This window comes from Hypanus sabinus, chromosome 8 (assembly GCF_030144855.1).
Source record: "Hypanus sabinus isolate sHypSab1 chromosome 8, sHypSab1.hap1, whole genome shotgun sequence".
Lineage (NCBI taxonomy): Eukaryota > Metazoa > Chordata > Chondrichthyes > Myliobatiformes > Dasyatidae > Hypanus > Hypanus sabinus.
In genome coordinates this window covers 174,212,430-174,233,573 of record NC_082713.1, presented here as the reverse complement: position 1 = coordinate 174,233,573, position 21,144 = coordinate 174,212,430, and the positions used below count along the sequence as shown (strand labels likewise).

At 42.4% G+C, this 21,144-nt stretch overlaps 1 protein-coding gene across 7 annotated transcripts in view; it reads left to right on the top strand.

Moving 5' to 3' along the window:
• LOC132398745 (protein mono-ADP-ribosyltransferase PARP11) overlaps positions 1–21,144 on the top strand; it is a 139,415-nt gene that overhangs the window by 44,232 nt on the left and 74,039 nt on the right. For 5 of the 7 annotated variants that reach the window (XM_059978612.1, XM_059978609.1, XM_059978610.1 and 2 more), the window contains 3 exons: positions 11,229–11,344; positions 12,214–12,334; positions 17,644–17,719. In XM_059978612.1, the coding sequence (XP_059834595.1) occupies positions 11,240–11,344; positions 12,214–12,334; positions 17,644–17,719 (302 nt within the window). In that variant the 5' untranslated portion in view covers positions 11,229–11,239. The remainder of the gene's footprint in view (positions 1–11,228; positions 11,345–12,213; positions 12,335–17,643; positions 17,720–21,144) is intronic. The other 2 variants (XM_059978614.1, XM_059978613.1) reach the window with 1 other exon arrangement.

Sequence of the window (21,144 nt, the reverse complement as noted above, 5' to 3'; positions counted from 1 at the left end):
AATCATCTTTTGCACTACAGTGTGTACTAGGGAATGTATCTGCTGTGCCAGATAAGGAAGCATTTCAGTTGGGGGCCACTAGTCTATGGCGAGTGCCATATCTCCATACTCCATCATCATTTAAAAAGTCACCATTTTCCATCCAGGACCACTTCTCTTGGTCTGAGCATTAATTTTGCATTTCTCCAGGGTCTTACATATTTGTCTGTAACACAGAGTTCAACTTTGTTTCCATAGTTTCAGTTGTCAGGTTTTCTTCTATTTCTGTGCTTTAAAAATTCCTTCCCTTTCTGCCCCTTTTGCAGTTTCATCTGTATTTGCATTTCCACGGCTTTCTACTGTGGTTATTTTGGAGTGACCTTTACATTTCAATACAGCAAATTCTGACGGTAGTTGTATGACTTCCATAAGTTTTCATACTAGTTGACCATTCTTGATTGGAGTTCCCACGGCTGTAAGAAATCCTCTTTGTCTCCATAAGTTTCGAGAGTCATGAACAACTTCAAAAGCGTTTTGAGAATCTGTGTAGATATTAGCTGATCTTCCTTCTGCTAGCATACAGGCTTCAGTCAAAGCTTTCAGTTATGCCTGTTGTGCAGAGGTACTGGGAGCCATGCTTCCTGAGGCCATCACTTCATTTTCTGTGACAACAGCCCAACCAGTCATTCAAATTCTTCCCTCAATGGTTGAGGTTCCTTCAGAGTACAGAATCAGATGGTTTCAATAAAGGCACTTCTTTATGATAATTTGCATCTGCTTGGCATGTTATTATTCTTGGATAGTCGTGATCATCATGGTCTTCTGTGTCCACTGGCAACAGTATAGCTGGATTCACTGGACTTGCTCTTGAATGATAATATTAGGTGTCTTTAAAAGTGGACCACTTGGATCACCAAGCAACTGTCACTTGAGAGCCCTATTCATGGTCAGTAGAGTATGCACTGAATGTGGACATCAAACAATTAAAGTCTGACCCAGCACGATGTTAGAAAAAGCCATGACTGGCAGGTAGGTTGCCTGCACTGAAACCCATCCTAATGCTACATTGTCCAACTTGACAGAGTAATAACAATAATAGCAAACAGGATGCTGTCAGTCTCCATGTCCTTGAGTTAAAACTGCCATCCACTGGTTGGTGAAACTAGAACTAGGTGACATTGCCTCAGGATTCAGGAGAGTAAATTTAGGATGGAGATCAGGAGGAACTGCTTTTCCCAGAGAGTGGTGAATCTATGGAATTCTCTGTCCAATGAAGCAGTGGAGGCTACTTGAGTAAATATATTTAAGAAAAGATTGGATAGATTTTTACATAATAGGGGAATTAAAGGTTATGGGGAAAAGGCAGGTAGGTGGAGATGAGTCCGTAGTCAGATCAGCCATGATCTTATTGAATGGCAGAGCAGGCTCAATGGGCCAGATGGCCTACTCCTGCTTCTATTTCTTATGTTCTTATGTCATGTAGCCACACTTCTTGTTGACATAAGGATAGATGGTCTTCTCGTATCAGAGATTCCTAATCAAGTACAGTACTTAATATTGCCTTTTAAGTTTGAAATGCTTCCTTTTGTTCTTCATTAAGAATTGTAGGGTTGTCAGATTGCTTGTTTCTTTCAGCAGGCGAGTAAGGGGTTGAGCAATTTCAGTGTATGAATCAACATACAAATGTTGGTAAGATGGAATTACATCTTTAGAAAGAGGTGACATGGGGTCAGAGAATGTTGAATCTTTGGGTGGAGCTAAGAAATTGCAAGGATTAAAAAAAATCATTATGGGAATCTTATATAGGCCTCCAAATAGCAGCCAAGATGTGGGGTTGAGATTGCAAAGGGAACTGGTAAAGGCATTAAATAAGAGTTATGACACCATTGTAATATGGGGACTTCAATATGCAAGAGAATTGGGAAAATCAGATTGGTTTTGGATCGTAAGAGAGGGAATTTGTTGAATGCCTACGAGATGATTTTTAGAGCAGATTGTGCTTGAGCCTACTCGAGGAAAGGCTATCTTTGATTGGGTGTTGTGTCATAACCCAGTTCTTATTAGGGAGCTTAACGTAAAGGAATCCTTAGAGGGCAGTGAGACAGTGATCATAATATGATTGAATTCATACTGCAATTTGAGAGGGGGAAGCACAAGTCATTCACGTCAATTCACTTTTTATTGTCAGTTCGACCATAACTGCTGGTAAAGTACTGTACAGTACAGTACAAGGAGATAGCATTTTTCAGGGCCATGGTGCTACATGAAACAATACAAAAACTACATTGAACTATGTAAAACAACACAAAAAACTACACTGGACTACAGACCTACCCAGGACTGCAGAAAGTGCACAAAACTGTGTAGGTATTACAATAAATAATAAACAACACAATAGTAGAGGGCAGTAAGTTGGTGTCAGTCCAGACTTTGGATATTGAGGAATTTGATGGCTTGGGGGAGGAAACTGTTACATAATCTAGTCGTGAGAGCCCGAATGCTTCGGTGCCTTTTCCCAGATGGCAGGAGGGAGAAGAGGTTGTATGAGGGGTGCGTGAGGTGCTTCATAATGCTATTTGCTTCGCGGATGCAGTGTGTGGTGTAAATGTCTGTAATGGCGGGAAGAGAGACCCCAATGATCTTCTCATCTGACCCCACTGTCCACTGCAGGGTCTTGTGATCCGAGATGGTACAATTTCAGAACCAAGCAGTGATGCAGCTGCTCAGGATGCTCTCAATACAACCTCTGTAGGATGTGGTGAAGATGAAGGGTGGGAGGTACATGTATCTGTATTGCAATGGAATAAAGGGAATTACAGAGGCATGAGAGAGGAGTTTACCCAGATGGATTGGAGCAGGAGCATTGCCAATCAATATATTAACTGGTGGCAGATCCATCAACTGTCTTCAACACCCAGAAGCCATCAGATAAATGTTTCCCAGTTATTAACATGGCCAATGGTTTCTGGTCAGTACCACTGGTGCCTGAATATCAACCATGGTTGCCTTTTTCAGTTGATGGTCAACCAAATCAGAGGACAAGGCTACCACAGGGACTTCACAAATGTCCCACTGCCTACCACATCTCCTTGAAACAACACCTAAGGGACTTGCCAGGCACTGACTCAACTATCATACAATATGTGGATGATACCTTGACTGCCCCTGAGCCTGCAGATCAGCATGAACATGAAGTACTTTATTTGCTCAATTATCTAGCCTTCAAGATAAGCACAAAGCAAATTTGGGCATGGCACAACTGCAATAAGAGGAAGTAATTTACTTGGGACAGAAAATTTCCCGAGGCAAATAAGAGATCACTGAAGGCTGTTATATCAGCAAACCACCTACAACAGCCCAGCAAATTTAATAATCTCTGGGTCTGTACAACTACAACAGAGGATGGATCCATAACAAGACCGTAAGACATGGGAGCAGAATTAGGCCATTCGACCCATCTACTCTGCTCTGCCATTCTAGCAGGCAGAATATAGAAACATAGAAAACCTACAGCACAGTACAGGTCCTTCGGCCCACAAAGTTGTGCCGAACATGTCCCTACCTTAGAAATTACTAGGCTGATGCACCATCAACAACTCTAGGAGAATGGAAGTGAATGACAGGCTTTTATTAACAGCGAAAAGGGAGCACGACCATGTCGAAGACTGAGGGAGGAGCAGTGCCCCAATCGCCTATATACAGGGGTCTGTGGGAGGAGCCACAAGAGCAGTCAGCAGAGGGGCGTGTCCAGACAGGTATACATAGTTTACCACATAGGCTCACTTATAGCCTATTTTACTAAGCTCCATGTACCTAGCTAAAAGCCTCTATTGTATCTGCCTCCACCACCATTGCTGGTAGCCCATTCCACGTACTCACCATTATCTAAGTAGAAAAATTTACCCCTGACACCTCCTCTGTACCTACTCCCCAGCTCCTTAAACCTGTGTCTTCTTGCGGCAACCATTTCAGCCCTGGGAAAAAGCCTCTGAATATCCACACGATCAATGCCTCTCATCATCTTGTACACCTCTATTAGGTCACCTCTCAACCTCCTTCGCTCCAAGGAAAAAAGGCCAAGTTCACTCGACCTTTTCTCATAAGGCATGCTCCCCAATCCAGGCAACATTCTTGTAAATCTCTTCTGCACCCTTTCTATGGCTTCCACATCCTTCCTGTAGTGAGGCGACCAGAACTGAGCACAGTACTCCAAGTGGGGTCTGACCAGGGTCCTATATAGCTGCAACATTACCTCTTGGCTCCTAAATTTAATACCATGATTGATGAAGGCAATACACCATACACCTTCTTAATCACAGAGTCAACCTGCACAGTTGCTTTGAGTGTCCTATGGACTCAGACCCCAAGATCCCTCTGAACCTCCACACTGCCAAGTCTTACCATTAATACTACATTCTGCCATCATTTGACCTACCAAAATGAACCACTTCACACTTATCTGGGTTGAACTCCATCTGCCACTTCTCAGTCCAGTTTTGCATCCTATCAATGTCCCGCTGTAACCTCTGACAGCCCTCCACACTATCCACAACACCTCCCACCTTTGTGTCATCAGCTATCCTAGCATTCAGGTTTATTAGAGCTGTTCAGGAGGGTTTAAACTAATTTGTCCGGGGGATGGGGAACCAGAGTGATAGGGCGGAAGAAGGGGAAAACAGAAATAAATCAAAAATAGTGTGCAACAGATGATAGAATGGACAGGCAGGAGATGAGGCATAATCACAGCCAGAGGGATGATTTACAACAGAAAGCAACAAATACTGAAAGTGTTATATTTGAATGCATGCAGCGTAAGAAATAAAATGGATGATCTTGAAATTCAGCTACAGATTTTCAAGTATGATGTTGTGGCCATCTCTGGAACTCTGCTGATGGATAGCTGCCATTAGGAGCTGAATGTCCAAGTATATACAGTGTATTGGAGAGATACATTAGTAGGCAGAGGGGGTGATATGGCCCTGTGTATAATAAATCATATTAAATTATTAGAAAGGGATGACATAGGATTGGAAGGTGTAGAGTCTCTATGGGTTGAGTTAAGAAATGGCAAGGGTTAAAATGGCCCTTAATGGCAGTTGTTTAGAGGCTTCCAAACAACAGCCGGGATGTGAATTACAAATTACAGCAGGAGATAGAAAAGGTGTGTCAGAAAGGCAATGTCATGATGATCGTTGGGGATTTTAACATGAAAGTGGATTGGGAAAACCAGGTCAGTATTGGACCTTGAGAGAATTTGTAGAATGTCTAAAGGATGGCTTTTTAGAACAGCTTGTTGTTGAGCCCACTATCGGCTGTGCTGGATTGGGTATTAAGCAATGATCCGGAAGTGATAAGAGAGTTTAAGATTAAGGAACCTTTAGGGAACAGTGATCACAATATGATCGAGTTCACTTTGAAATTTGAGATGGAGAAACCAAAATCCAACTTGTCCACATTTCAGTGGAATAAGGAAATTACAATGGTTTGAGAGGGGAACTGGCCAAGGTTGACTGGAAAGAGACACTAACAGGAAAGACAGCAGAGCAGCAATGGCTGGAGTTTCTGCAAAAAAATGAGGCAGGTGCCACAGAAGGCTGCTGGACCAGAGAATATTCCTGGTAGAGTGCTTAGAGGATGTGCAGACCAGCTAGCAGATGATCTTACTGACATCTTCAACATCGCCCTGAACAGCGCCACCATTTCAACGTGCTTCAAGGCCGCCACCATCATCCCTGTGCCGAAGAAGTCTTCAGTGTCCTTCCTCAATGACTACCATCCAGTTGCACTCACATCCATCATCATGAAGTGTTTCGAGAGGCTCATCATGAGGCACATCAAGACTCTGCTGCTCCCCTCACTGGACCCCCTGCAGTCTGCATACCGTCCCAACCGCTCAACAGGCGACACCATTGCCATCACTCTCCATCTGGCCCTAATCCACCTGGACAATAAAGACATGTACGTTCGAATACTGTTCATAGACTTCAGTTCAGCATTCAACACTATCATCCCTCAGAAACTGATTGGAAAGCTGAGCCTACTGGGCCTGAACACCTCCCTCTGCAACTGGATACTAGACTTCCTGACTGGGAGACCTCAGTCAGTCCAAGTCGGAGGGAGCATCTCCAACACCACCACACTGAGTATGGGTGCTCCCCAGGGCTGTGTGCTCAGTCCACTGTTGTTCACTCTGCTCACCCACAACTGTGCAGCAATACACAGCTCGAACTACATCATCAAGTTCGCTGATGACACGACCATGGTGGGTCTCATCAGCAAGAACGATGAGTCAGCATACAGAGAGGAGGTGCAGCAGCTAACAGGCTGGTGCAAAGCCAACAACCTGTCTCTTAATGTGAACAAAAGAGATGGTTGTTGACTTCAGGAGGGCACAGTGCGACCACTCCCCACTGAACATCGACGGCTCCTCATTAGAGATAGTTAAGAGCACCAAATTTCTTGTTGTTCACCTCGCGGAGAATCTCACCTGATCCCTCAACACCAGCTCCATAGCAAAGAAAGCCCAGCAGCGTGTCTACTTTCTGCGAAGGCTGAGGAAAGTCCATCTCCCAGCCCCCATCCTCATCACATTCTACAGGGGTTGTATTGAGAGCATCCTGAGCAGCTGCATCACTGCCTGGTTCGGGAAATTGCACCATATTGGATCGCAAGACCCTGCAGCGGATAGTGAGGTCAGCTGAGAAGATCATCGGGGTCCCTCTTCCCGCCATTACGGACATTTACATTACACACTGTATCCGCAAGGCAAACAGCATTATGAAGGACCCCATGCAACCCTCATACAAACTCTTCTCCCTCCTGCCATCTGGGAAAAAGCATTCGGACTCTCACGACCAGACTATGTGTACCTTATGCAGTCCTGTGTAGGTCTGTAGTCTAGTGTAGTTTTTTTCTTCTGTGTTGTTTTCATTTAGTTCAGTGTATTTTTTTGTACTGTTTCATGTAGCACCATGGTCCTGAAAAACGTTGTCTCGTTTTTAATGTGTACTGTACCAGCAGTTATAGTCAAAATGACAATAAAAAGTGACTTGACTTGACTTCAAAAGCTTTTTTAAATATATCAAGGGTAAAAAAGAGTTGAAGGTAGATATAGGACCAATAGAAAATGATGCTGGAGATATTGTAATGAGAGATACAGGAATAGCAGGGGAACTGAATGCATATTTTGCATCAGTCTTCATGGTGGAAGACTTCTGCAGTATACTGGATATTCAGGAGTGTCAGTGAAGTGAAGTATGTGCAGTGAAAATTATGACTAAGAAGGTGCTCAGGAAGCTTAATGGTCTGAGGGTGGATAAATCTCCTGGACTTGATGGAATGCACCCTCGGGTTCTGAAGGAAGCAGCTGGAGAGATTGCAGAGGCATTAACGATGATCTTTTAAGAATCAATATACTCTGGCATTGTACCGGATTACTGGAAAATTGCAAATGTTACTCTGTTTAAGAAGGGTGTGAGGCAGTAGAATGGAAACTATAGACTGGTTAGCCTGACATCAGTGGTTGGGAAGTTGTTGGAATCGATTGTTAGGGATGAGATTACCAAGTATCTAGAGGCACATGACAAGATAGGCCAAAGCCAGCATGGTTTCCTGTAAGGAAAATCTTGCCTGACTAACCTACTGCAATTTTTTGAGGGAATTATAAGCAGGGTTGACAAAGGAGATGCAGTAGATGTGGTGTATTTGGATTTTCAGAAGGCCTTTGATAAGGTGCTAAACATGAGGCTGCTTAGCAAGATAAGAGCCCATGGAATTACAGGGGAGTTACTAGCATGGGTGGAGGATTGGCTTATTGACAGAAAATGGAGTTTGGGAATAAAGGGATCCTATTCTGGCTGGCTGACGATTACCGGTGGAGTTCCACAGGGGTCAGTTTTGGGACCTCTGCTTTTTACGATGTATGTCAATGATTTGGAATGTGGAACTAATGGACTTGTGACTAAATTTGGAGATGATACAAAGATAGGTGGAGGAAAGGGTAGTGTTGAGGAAACAGAGAACCTGCAGAGATTTGCATTTGCCTTCTTTACCATAGACTCGACCTGTAAATTAACCTTCTGGGAGTCTTGCACGAGGACTCTTAAGTCCCTCTGCACCTCTGATGTTTGCACCTTCTCCCCATTTAGATAATAGTCCACACTATTGTTCCTTTTACCAAAATACATTATCATACATTTCCCAACTCTATTCCATCTGGCACTTTTTTGCCCATTCTTCCAATTTGTCTAAGTCCTGTTGCAATCGCATTGCTTCCTCAGCACTACATACCCCTCTACCTATCTTCTTATCATCCACATACTTTGCCATCAATTCCATTATCTAAATCATTGACAAACAATGTGAAAAGCAGAGGTCTCAATACTGACCCCTGAGGAACAGCACTCGTCTCCAGCAGCCAACCAGAAAAGGCCCCCTTTATTCCCACTCACTTCCTCCTGCATGTCAGCCATTCCTCTATCCATGCCAGTATCTTAACTGTAACGCCATAGGATTTTCTCTTGTTTAGCAGTCTCATGTGTGACACCTTCTCAAACGCCTTCTGAAAATCCAAGTAAATTATATTCACTGCCTCTTCTTTTCTCCACCCCATTACTTTTTCAAAGAACTCTAACATATTTGTCAGGCAAGATTTCCCTTGACAGTACCATGCTGACTTTGACTTATTTTATCATTAGTCTCAAAGTAGTCCAAAACCTCATCCTTAGTAATAGACTCTAATACTTTCCCAGCCACTGAGGTTAGGCTAACTGGCCTATAATTTCCTTTCTTTTGCCTTCCTCCCTTCTTAGAGTGGAGTGACATTTGCAATTTTCCAGTCCTCCAGAACCATGCTGGAATCAAGTGATTCTTGAAAAATCATAACCAATGAATAAGCTATCTCTTCAGTAACCTCTTTCAAAACTCTGGGGTGTTGTCCATCTAGTCCAGGTGATTTATCCATCTTAAGACCTTTCAGTTTGCTTAGCACTTTTTCCTTCATAATAGCAATACGCCTACTCCCTGACACTCACAGACCTCTGGCACACTGCTAGTGTCTTCCACAGAAAAGACTGAAGCAGAATACTAATTAAGTTTATCCACCATTTCTTTGTCCCTCATTACTACCTCACCAGCATCATTTTCCAGTGGTCCAATATCAACTCTCACTTCTCTTTATTTTTTGTGTAACTGAAATAACTTTTAGTATCCTGCTTTATATTATTGAATAGTTTGCCATCATATTTTATCCTTTCCCTTCTTATGGCTTTTTAGTTGCATTTTGTTGGATTTTAAAAACTTCACAGTCATCCAACTTCTCATTCACTTTTGCTACGTTATATGCTTTTTACTTAGCCTTTTTGCAGTTATTAGCTTCCATCATCATATATGGTTACCTACCCTGCCATTTGAGAACTATTTCTTCTCTGCGACCTATTTATTCAGTGATTTGTGAGCTATTCCCAGAAACTTCAACTACCTCTGCGCTGCCATCATCCCTGCCAATATCCCCATCTAATTCACCTGGGCAAACTCCTTTAATGTCTTTATTCCATTGCAATATTGATACACGTAACTTGCCCTTCTCCCTCTCATAATTGCAGTATGAGTTCAATCATATATGATCAATGCCTCCCAAGAATTCCTTTATCTTAATCTCCCTATAAAATTTGGATTAGCACACAATATCCAGTCTAAGATAGCCTTTCCCCAAGAAGGTTCAAGGACAAGCAATCCAACATCAACCTGACTTTCCCAATCCCCTTGCATATTGAAGTCCCCTATTACAATTGTGACATTATCCTGTTTACATGCCCTTTCCAGCTCCCTTTTTAATCTCAACCCCACATCTTGGCTATTATTTGGAGGCCTATATATGATTCCCATAAATTTTTTTTAAATCCTTGCAGTTATTAACTCTATCCCCAGAGATTCAACATTCTCTGACCCTGTCACCCCTTTCTGGGGTAGGAATCATACCCCAGACTACCTTTCCCCCTCCACTTTACACAAGGATTGCTCCCTCCGTGATTCCCTTGTCCATTTGTCCTTCCCTACTAATCTCCTTCCCAGCACTTATTCCTGCAGGCAGCTAAAGTGCTCCACCTGTCCATTCACCTCCTTTCAGGACCATAAACAGTCCTTTCAGCTTCAGTTCTCTTCACCTGCCAATCTGCTGGGGTTGTCTTTTGTGTCCAGAACTCCTGATGTGGCCTCCTGTACCTTGGTGAGACCCATTGTAATTGGGGACTGCTTCGTCGAGCACCTCCGCTCCATCCACCAAAAGTGTAACTTCCCAGTGGCCAAACATTTTAAATCTGATTCCTATTCCGACATGTTGATCCATGGCCTCCTCTTGTGCCAAGATGAGGCCATCCTCAGGGTGGAGAGCAACACCTCATATTCTGTTTGAGTAACCTCCAACCTTGTGTACAAATATCGATTTCTCTTTCCAGTAAAAGAGAATTCCCTTCTCCTCCGGTCTTCATCTGTTCCCAACTCTGGCCTGTTACCTCTTCTCACCTCCCTATCAACCTCCCTCTGGGTCCCCTCCTCCTTCCCTTTCTCCTATACTCTCCTGTCTGATCAGAGTCCTTTCTCTCCAGCCCTTTATCTTTTACACACCTGTCTTCACCTATCACCTTCTAGCTATCCTCCTTCCCCCTCCCGGTACCTTTTTATTCTGGTGTCTTTCCCCTTCCTTTTCAGTTATGGAGAAGGATCCTGGCCTGAAACTTTGACTGTTTATTTATTTCCATGGGTGCCGTCTGCATGACCTGCTGAGTTTCTTCAGCATTGTGTGCATGTTGCTTTAAATTCCATCTACCATTTTCAGCCCTTTTCTCCAGTTTGTTCAGATCCCACTGCAAGCTTGATGATCTTCCTTGCTGTCCACTACACCCCCAACCTCGGTGTCATTTGCTAAGGCAATGTTGAGTCCAATTTACTACTTCATCCTGAATGCCAAGCAACTGAGCCTTCTGGACAAGCCTCCCAAGCGGGACTTAGTTGAGGGCCTTGCTGAAGTCCATGAGGGACAATCATCTACTTCCACCTTTTGGTTTCTCCTGCTAAGCTAATATTGAATCCAATTTACTGAATCCACCCTGAATGCCAAGTGACTGAACTTTCTGGACAAACCTCTCATGCATGACTTTGTTGAAGGCCTTGTCGAAGTCCAAGAGGTGCATTTAATGGATGAGTATGGGATTTGCTATTTTATTAATTCAATTTGTAATTTTGACCTGCAGTAATTTCACTCATGGGTGATGAGGAATTTGCTTCAGTGATGGAGGACATGGATACATCTGATACACAATGGAGCTGGTACTACTTGGGGGAATGCGGAAAATGGCACATTTATGAGGTAGTATTTTATTACTTGTGGAATGCTTAAATGAAAAGTGAACCATCAGTTATGATAGAAAATTGAAGAGTCCTAAAATGTAGTTCAGATTTATTTTTGTGTAACATTAAGGAAAAATACAGTTTAGCCAATTTTTATTATCCTATTTAGCATTTAATTTGACAGTATTTGTAGTTAATGGAATTTTAATGGTAGTTTTCTGGCTAAACCACATTTCTGATAGGAAATTCCTCCTTGGTACTGTGTTTTTTCCCTAAAATGTACAATTTCAGTTCTGGGTTTCTTGGCTACTTATAGCTTTCAAGATTTTAGAAAGTTTCCTTCCTAAACTTAAAGTCTGCTTCCTTCCTCCCCTTAATGAAATGTTCCACCTGTCTAGTGCCATGAGGTTCCTTCCCTATCATCCTTTCTGTGTCTCAGTGGAGCAAAGCTATTCAAACTCCCATGCATGTGCTCCCTAAACAATCTCCACATTTTCTGATAATATCTGTTCCCAATTTACACTCCACAGTTCTCGCCTAATACCATTGTCCCTTTCCCAATTTAATACTTTCCCACATTTTCTGCATTCCTTTAAAAAACCTATGCTAAAGGTCAGGAAGTTGTTGGTTACAAACTCTGAAATGCTTGTCCACCAGAAATTGTCACCTGACCAGTTTCACTACCAAATAACTCCATACAGTGTGACCTCTCCTCTGGTTTGTCTCTCCACATACTGTATCAGGAATATTTCCTGGACACACCTGCATTCTACCTTAACTAAAACATTTGCACTAAGGCTTTTACTTGTCCATATGAAGTAACTTGATAAAGTCAAAGTAAATTAGGTTTTGTTTGATATTTTTAGACAATTTTTCTTTTTCTTTCAGAAGGATCCCAATATTCCACATTCTGTAAGCAGCGAAGACATCGAAAGAAATTTTAAGGAGAATTCACATGGCTTGCTTTCATTTTCCACTGCAAAATACAACTACATAATAGATTTCCGAGGTAATCTTACTTGCCCACTTCATCCATTTCTTTCCATTAATACATTTAATGAACAGAAATGATCACCGGTGCCATCTAGGCATTGATGATCATCAGCGACTTACTGTGAGCTGCAGAAAATTGTTCCAAAATGCCTCTTAAATATACTTTTGAACTACTTGCACTGAAATCTGAAGAATGTAACCTTCTTCCAAAGAATGGAATTTTAAATCACCTCAATGATCTTCAGATGTCAACTGAAGATCCCGGACCAATCAGGGAGGCACCTGTAGAGGCTTATCACCATGGCCAAAAATATAGCAGGAGAGGGGCAATCCAAATCAGGCTTTAACTGAGGGATGAGGGCTCCTCTACCCAGCATCTTGTTGGCAAATGTGCCATCACTGAAGAATCAAACTGAGGATCTGAGGGCAAGACTGCTGTATCAGAGGCAGATGAAAGTCTGCTCAATTTTATGCTTTATCGAAACGTGGTTATCTCTGGACAGGCCAGATGGCACCAGTCAGACCAGAAGGATTCACGATTTACAAAATGGACTGAACTGTGAACTCTGGTAAGGCAAAGGGAGGAGAGTTTTGTGGTTAATGCTCGTAGGTGCTCTGGCATGGCAGTTCTGTTGAACTCGTTTACCCCCCCTCCCGCGACGGTGCACCTGATGGTCAAATGTCATCCTTTCTATTTACTTAGGGAGTACTTGTGTAATCCTGACTACAGTGGATATACCACCAGTGGACGACTAAAATCAAGTACTCACGACACTGCATAATGCCGTCTTCAAACAAGAAAAAGCCCATCTCAATGCATTTCAAATAATAATTGGAGACTTCAGCCAGGTTTGTTTGAAGAAAACCCTGCCCAATTATCACCAGCATATAATCTTTAGCACCAGAGGTCCCAACATACTACACTGAGATAAGGAATGCCTACCATTCCTTGCCTAGACTGTATTTCGGTAAATTGGATCACTTGGCTATATTCCTCCTATCTGCATACAGACAAAACCTAAAATTCAAGGCTCCAGAGATTAGGACAAGAAAGAAGTGGTATGGGAGGCAGAGGAATGATTACAGGATTGTTTAGGGCCATGTTCAAGCACTCATCTAGAGATCTGAATGAATATACCATGGTTGTAACGGACTTCATTAAAACAGCTGTAGATGAGTGTGTCCCCTCTGAGTCATTCAGAGTCTTCCCCAGTTGGAAGCCCTGGATGAACCATGAGATCTGAAATCTGTTGAGGGCCAGATCAAAGGCATTCAAGTCTGGTGACCAAGAAAGTTACAGGAGGTCCAGATATGATCTCTGGAAAGCCATTCATTAGGCAATATGAAGATTCCAGAGCAACGGGGGATGCTCGACGGTTGTGATAGGCCTTGAATGTTATTACCACCTACAAACTTAAATCAAACAACATGGGGGACAGCAGGGCTTCACTTCCAGATGAGCTCAATGCCTTCTGTGTTCACCTTGCCCATCAGAATATGGAGAAACCAAGACTAGATGGGCAGAGGGGCCTGTTTCTGTGCTGTATTTTTCTCTATGATCCTGTAATCTCAGTCTCTGAAGCTGATGTGTAGGCTGCCTTCAGGAGGATGAATTCACAATAAGCATCTGGACTGGATGGGGTACCTGGTCATATGCTAAAGACCAGTGCCAACCAACTAGCTGGTGTGTTGGCTGAGACTGTTAACCACTCACATTGGTAGTGTGTGGTACTCATCTGCTTCAAGCAGGCTTCAATCATACCATTGAACTGATAGCCTGCCTCAATGACTGTTGCTCAGTTGCACTTATATCCACAGTGATAAAGAAACATATCAGCTCCTGCCCGAGAGGTAACCTGGGTCTGTTGAATTTGCCTACCAGAGCAACAGTGCACAGCAGATGCCATCTCATTGGCTTTTCACTCAATCCTGGAACATCTGCACAGCAAGGATGCTTGCATCAGGATGCTTTTGTATCAACTACAGCTCAGCAATCAATACCATCACTCCCTCAAAACTAATCAATAAGCTCCAAGACCTTGGCCTCAATACCTCCTTGTGCATTTTGAATCCTGGATTTCCTCACTTGCAGACTTCATTCAGTTCAGATTGGTAACGATATTTCCTCCATGATCTCTGTCAATGCAGGTGCACCACAGGGCTGTGTGCTTAGCCCCCTGCTCTACTCACTTTACACCTATGACTGTGTGGCTAAGCACAGCTCCAATGCCATATTCAAGTTTGCTGATGACACTGCTGTTGTGGGCTGAATCAAAGGTAGTGATAAATAAGAATACAGGAGGGAGATTGAAAATTTTGATGAGTGGTGTCATAACAACAACTTTCCACTCAATGTCAGTAAGACCAAGAAACCGATTATAGACTTCAGGAGAGGGAAACCAGAGGCCCATGAGCCAGTAATCATCAGAGGATCAGATATGGAGAAGGTTAGCAACTTTAAATTCTATGGTGTGACTACTTAAGAGGACCTGTCTAGGACCCAGCACGTAAGTGCAATTACAAAGAAGCATAGCAGTGCCTCTACTTAGGAGTCTGTGAAGATTTGGCTTGACATCTAAAACTTTGTCAAATTTCTATAGATGTGTAGCGGAGAGTATATTGACTGGCTGCATCATGGCCTGGTATGGAAACACCAATGGCTTTGAATGGAAAATCCTACAAAAGGTGGTAAATTTGGCCCAGTACATCAGGGGTAAAGCCCTCACAATCATTGTGCACAACTACATATAATGCTGTCATAGGAGAGCAGCATGCATTATCAAAGATCACCACCATCAGGTCATGCTCTCTTCTTGCTGCTGCTATCAGGTAGGAGGTACAAGAGCCTCAAGACCTGCACTATCAGATTCAAGTACAGTTACTACCCCTCACCAATCAGGCTTTTAAATAAAAGGGGATAACTGCACTCACTTGCCCCATAATTGAAATCTTCCTACAACCAATGATCTCACTTCTAAGACTCTTTATCTCATTATCTCATGTTCTCGTTACTTATTACTATTTACTTATGTTGGCATTTGCATAGTTAGTTGTCTTCTGCTCTCTGGTTGATCTTTCATTGATCATGTTAAGTTACTATTCTATAGATTTGCTGAGTATGCCCACATGAAAATAAGTCTCAGAGTTGTATATGGTGACATATGTACTTTTATAATAAATTTACTTTGAACTTTAGGAATTATTTACTATCAATGTAACTCTAGTATTTTAATTTAACATATGTGGTAATTAAGCTGGACCAAAGAATACACTACAAAATTCCATGCAGATAGTGAAAGAGTTCAGTCTTTGGTATTCCAGTAGGGACCTGTTTCCATGATTGCATTAAGTATGGAGAGGAGTTTTACTTACATGGCTTGCACAGTGTGCACATTGAGCCTAGATTATCGTAGGAGAAAACAACACATTTCATTTCAAAGACACCATCTGGCAGATGCCCTTTTCTCTTTACTGCCGTCAGAAAGTAGGTTCAGGAACCTGAAGACCCACAAGTAATGATTTAGGAAACAGCTTCTTCCTCTTCATCATTAGATTGCTGAACAATCTAAAAACAATCCATAAAAACAATCTTGTTTTGCCTTCATTGCACTATGTAAACACAAAGTACACTGCAGATGCTGTGGTCAAATCAAGACATACAAAAAAGCTGGATGAACTCAGCAGATCGGGCAGCATCTGTTGAAAGAAGCAGAATGTTTCGGGTCGAGACCCTTCATCAGGACTAAAGGAGGGGGCAGGGGCCCTATAAAGGAGGTGGGGGGAGGGTGGAAAACCAATCAGAGGAAAGATCAAGAGGTGGGGGAGGGGAAGCAGGGAGGGGATAGGCAGGAGAGGTGAAGAGGGAATCTAAGGGGAAAGCACTATGGGTAGTAGAAGAAGGCAGAGTCATGAGAGAGGTGATAGGCAGCTAGAAGAGGAGACAGAGTGATGGTGGGATGGGGGAAGGCAGAGGGAGGGAATTACCGGAAGTTGGAGAATTCAATGTTAGTACCAAGGGGCTGGAGACTACCCAGACGGTATATGAGATGTTGTTCCTCCAACCGAAGTTTGGCCTTATCATGGCAGTAGAGGAGGCCATGTATGGACATATCTGAGTGGGAATGTGAAGGAGAGTTGAAGTGAGTGGCAACTGGGAGATCCTGTCTGTTGTGGTGGACGGAGCGTAGGTACTTCTTTCAACGGATGCTGCCCGACCTGCTATGTAATTCTGTAATTTATGAGGAAATGTTCTATAAGACGTGCTGTGCAATCCAGGCAGCATCCTAGTAAGTCGCCTCTGCACCTTTTCTGAAGAGTTTACATCTTTTCTATAATGTGAGAGAACTGAACACAATACTCCGAGTATGGCTTTATTAAACTGTAACGTTATTAAGCAGTACTTTAACTCAATTCCCCCTTCTAATGAAGGTTAACACACTATACCCAAGAGATTCTGAGAGCAATTTCACACGAAATGCTGGAGGAACTCACCTGTGAAAGGCAACACCTTTGAAAATGAATAAACAGTCGAAATTGCAGGCAGAGGTCTTTCTTCAAGACTCAACAAACTATATGCCTTCTTAATAGCCCTATCAACCTGCATGGCAACTTTGAGGTGTCAACGTGCATTTCAATTGTGGGCTTCCCTTTGCAATGCTAAGAATCCTGCCATTAACCCTGTATTCTGCCTTCAGGTTTGAACTTCCAAGTGAATCACTTCATGCTTTTCTGGATTGAACTCCATCTGGCACTTCTCAGCCAGCTCTGCAACCTGCCAATGGCCTGCTGTAACCTATGACAATCTTCTATACTATCCACAACACCACCATCTTTCAAGTCATCTGGAAACCAGATGCTAACCCAGGCTTTCAATTCCTCGTTTGAATGGGATGATCAGTTATTCTTAGCCCTGTTCCAGGTTCCCAGCCTGGAATCTATGGACCCCTCAGTTAATGGTAGTTAAGTCCATAATGGCATAAAAACGCTTGGGAACCCCCAGTCTAGATGAAGGATTCTCCATTATAAAAAGTGAATTTTCTTCATTTTACTGAAAGATTTTATATGAGTTTGCATGTGGTGGATATGATAGGGTCTTTTAGGAGACTCTTGGATACGTACATGGAGCTTAGTAAAATAGAGGGCTATGGGTAACCCTAGGTAATGTTAATGGTAAGGACATGTTCGGCATAGCTTTGTGGGCCGAAGGGCCTGTATTGCGCTATAGGTTTTCTGTGTTGCTATATTGTTGTACCTGTATTGTCATTTTCTAATCTGGAATTGGGTTAGCAAATTGCTGATATGAATAAAGAAATGTATGTGTTGCAGAAATGAAACAAACAAACACAGCAACTGGAAAGGAGAGGCCTGTGAAACGTGCAGACTTCTCTGTCACTGCTTTCAGGTATGATTCAGTAATGCTTCATTATGAAAATTGACTGCACATTACAGATTGCATTAAATCAATGAGTAAAGAGAAAGTGCAGCATTTTTTGGTAAAACCCTATTGATTTTTCCCACTGGGCATGGAAAGTGCTGTTCATACCATGTATTAAATTCTTGTTTTATCCTGTAAGCAATTTTAGGGAAGTAGAAGATTGAGAGGAGATTTGATAGGGATAAACAAAATTATGAGAGGTATAGATAGGGTAAATTCAAGCAGGCTTTTTCCACTGGGGTTGTGTGAGACTGCAGCTAGAGGTTGTGGGTTAATGGTGAAAGATGAAATATTTGAGGGGATCCTGAGGGGGAATTTCTTCACTCAGAGGGTCATGATATTGTGGAACGAGCTGCCAGCAGAAGTTGTAGTTGTGGGTTCAATTTCAACATCTAAGAGAAATTTGGATAGGAACATGCATGAGAGGGGTTTGTAGAGCTATGCATAGTCCAGGTGCCGATCTATGAGACTAGGCAGATTAATAGGTTGGCACAGAATAGATAGGCCAAAGGGCCTGTTCTGTGCTGTAGTGTTGATCACTCTTAGGAGGTGGTGCATTTTGTGGAGAATAAAATGGAACAATAATGTAAAAGAAATGGTAATATAGGCTAAGATACATGGGATTCAAGGAGACTCACTGGATTGGATTCAAGATTGGCTTGGCTAATAAAGAGAGATCATGGTTGAGAAATGTTATTCTGAGTGGGTGTGTTCTGCAAAGATCATTGATGTGAGATATGTAAACAATTTGTAGGAAAATGTGGATCATAAGACCATAAGGCAGAATTAGGCTTTTCAACCCATCAAGTCTGCTCTGTTATTCCATCATGGCTGATCCTGAATCCCACACAACCCCATACACATGCCTTCTCAGCATATCCTTTGATACTCAGACTAATCAGGAAATGATCAACTTTTGCTTTAAATATACCCACAGACTTGGCCTCCACTGCAGTCTGTGGCAGAGGATTCCACAGATTCACTACTCTCTGGCTAAAAAAATTCCTCTTTACCTCTGTTCTAAAAGGTCACCCCCTCAATTTTGAGGCTGTGCCCTCTAGTTCTGGATACACCAACGAGTACAGGCCCAAATCTGGCAAACACTCCTCATATGTTAATCCCTTCATTCCCAGAATCATCCTTGTGAACTTCCTTTGGACTCTCTCCAATAACAATGCATCCTTTCTGAGATATTGGGCCCCAAACTGTTGACAGTTCTCCAAATGTGGCCTGACTAGTGTCTTATTAATCCTGAACATTACCTTATTGTTGATATATTCTATTCCCCAAATGCCAACATTGCATTTGCCTTCTTTACCACAAACTCAACCTGTAAATTAACTTTCTGGGAGTCTTGCACGAGGATTCCTAAGTCTCTCTGCACCTCTGATGTTTGAACCTTCTTCCCATTTAGATAATAGTTTGCACTATTGTTCTTTTTACCAAAGTGCTTTATTGTATACTATCCAGCACTATATTCTATCTGCCACATTTGTAGATGTTGCTCAAAAGTAGGTTTTCAGATAACACAAACAATCGATGGAATTGTGGACAGTTGATGTAGTAGTCCAAGTGTGCAGCAGGATGTCGGTTTGTTGGACATATGAGCAGAGAAATGGCAGATGGAGTTTAATCTGGACAAATCATGTGTTGCATTTTGGAATGTTAACTGTAAGGGAAAAGTATACAATAAGTAACAGGATCCTTGCAACCACTTATATATACATGAATCATTGGGTGCAAGTCTATGGGTCCATGAAAGTGGTAAGACAAGTGCATAAGGTGGTAAAGAAGCCGTACAGGATGCTTGCCTTCATCGGACAGAGCACTGAACATACCAGGAAGATGTGTCCAGATCCTGCTGCAAGCTTTGATATTTTTCCTCACCCACCAATATGTTGATCCAGTTTACTACAGCGTCATCCAGACCTTAGATATAGATGACAAACAACAATGGGCCCAGTACCGATCCTTGTATGCATACCACTTGTCACAGACCTCCAGTTGGAGAGGCAATCATCCATTACCACTCTCTGGCTTCTCTCACGAAATCAATGTCTAATCCAGTTTACTACTTCAACCTGAATGCCAAGCTGCTGAACCTTCTTGAACAAGTTCCCATGTGGGACATTGTTAAAGGCCTTTCTAAGGTCCATGTAAACAACATCCACTGCCTAGCCTTCATCAACTTTCCTGGTAACTTCCTTGTAAAACCTCTATAAGATTGGTTAGACATGACCTACTACACTCAAAGCCATGTTGACTATCCTTAATCAGTCCCTGTCTATCCAAATGGTCATATATCTAGTCCTTTAGAAAACCTTCCAATAACTTGCCCATTACTGATGTCAGGCTCACCTACCAATAATTTCCTAGCTTATTCTTAGAACCTTTATAAAACAATACAACAACATTAGCTATCCGTCAATCCTCCAGTACCTTACCTGTGGCTAAGAACATTTTAAATACCTCTGCTAGGGGCCCTTCATTTTCTCTACTCGCCTCCCACAGGGTCCAAAGGAAAACCTTGTCAGTCCCTGGGAATTTATCCTACCTAAATTGCCTTAAGACAGCAACACCACCTCTTCTGTAATCTGTATAGGGTCCTTGACATCATTGCTGCTTTCACTTCTATGAGCTCTATGTCCCAAGTCCTGAGTAAATATAGATGTTAAAAATCGACTTAAGATCTCCCCCATCCCTTTTAGCTCCATGCATAGATGACCACTCTGATCTTCCAGGGGATCAATTTTGAGGTCCTTGGGATTCTCCATCACCTGGTCTGCTAGAGCAATTTCTTGCCTTTTTTTTAGTCCTCCTGATTTCCTTCTTAAGTGTTCTTCAAGTTCTCAAGTACCTCATTTCCTCCTTCCTGCGTATACCTGCTATGCACTTCCTTCTTCTTCTTCTTTATTCTGACAGGAACAGAAAAACAATGTACTCTGAAATTTCAATTTTAAAGGCTTCTCACTTGCCAAGTGCACCTATGCCAAAAAACAACCTATCCCAATCCACACTTGCCAGACCCTTTCTAATACCATCAAATTTAGCCATTTTCCAATTTAGAATCTCAACCAGAGCACCAGAACTATTCTTCTCCATAACTACATTAAAACTAATGGCATTAGAAGGGGCCATGAGAAGGCCTTGGTGAGCAGGAGTAAGGAAAACCCCAAGGCATTCTACAAGTATGTGAAGAGCAAGAGGATAAGATGTAAAAGAATAGGACCAATCAAGTGTGACAGTGGAAAAGTGTGTATGGAACTGGAGGAGTTAGCAGAGGTACCTAATGAATACTTTGCTTCAGTATTGACTATGGAAAAGGATCTTGGCAATTGTAGCGATGACTTACAGCAGATTGAAAAGCTTGAGCATATAAACATCAAGAAAGA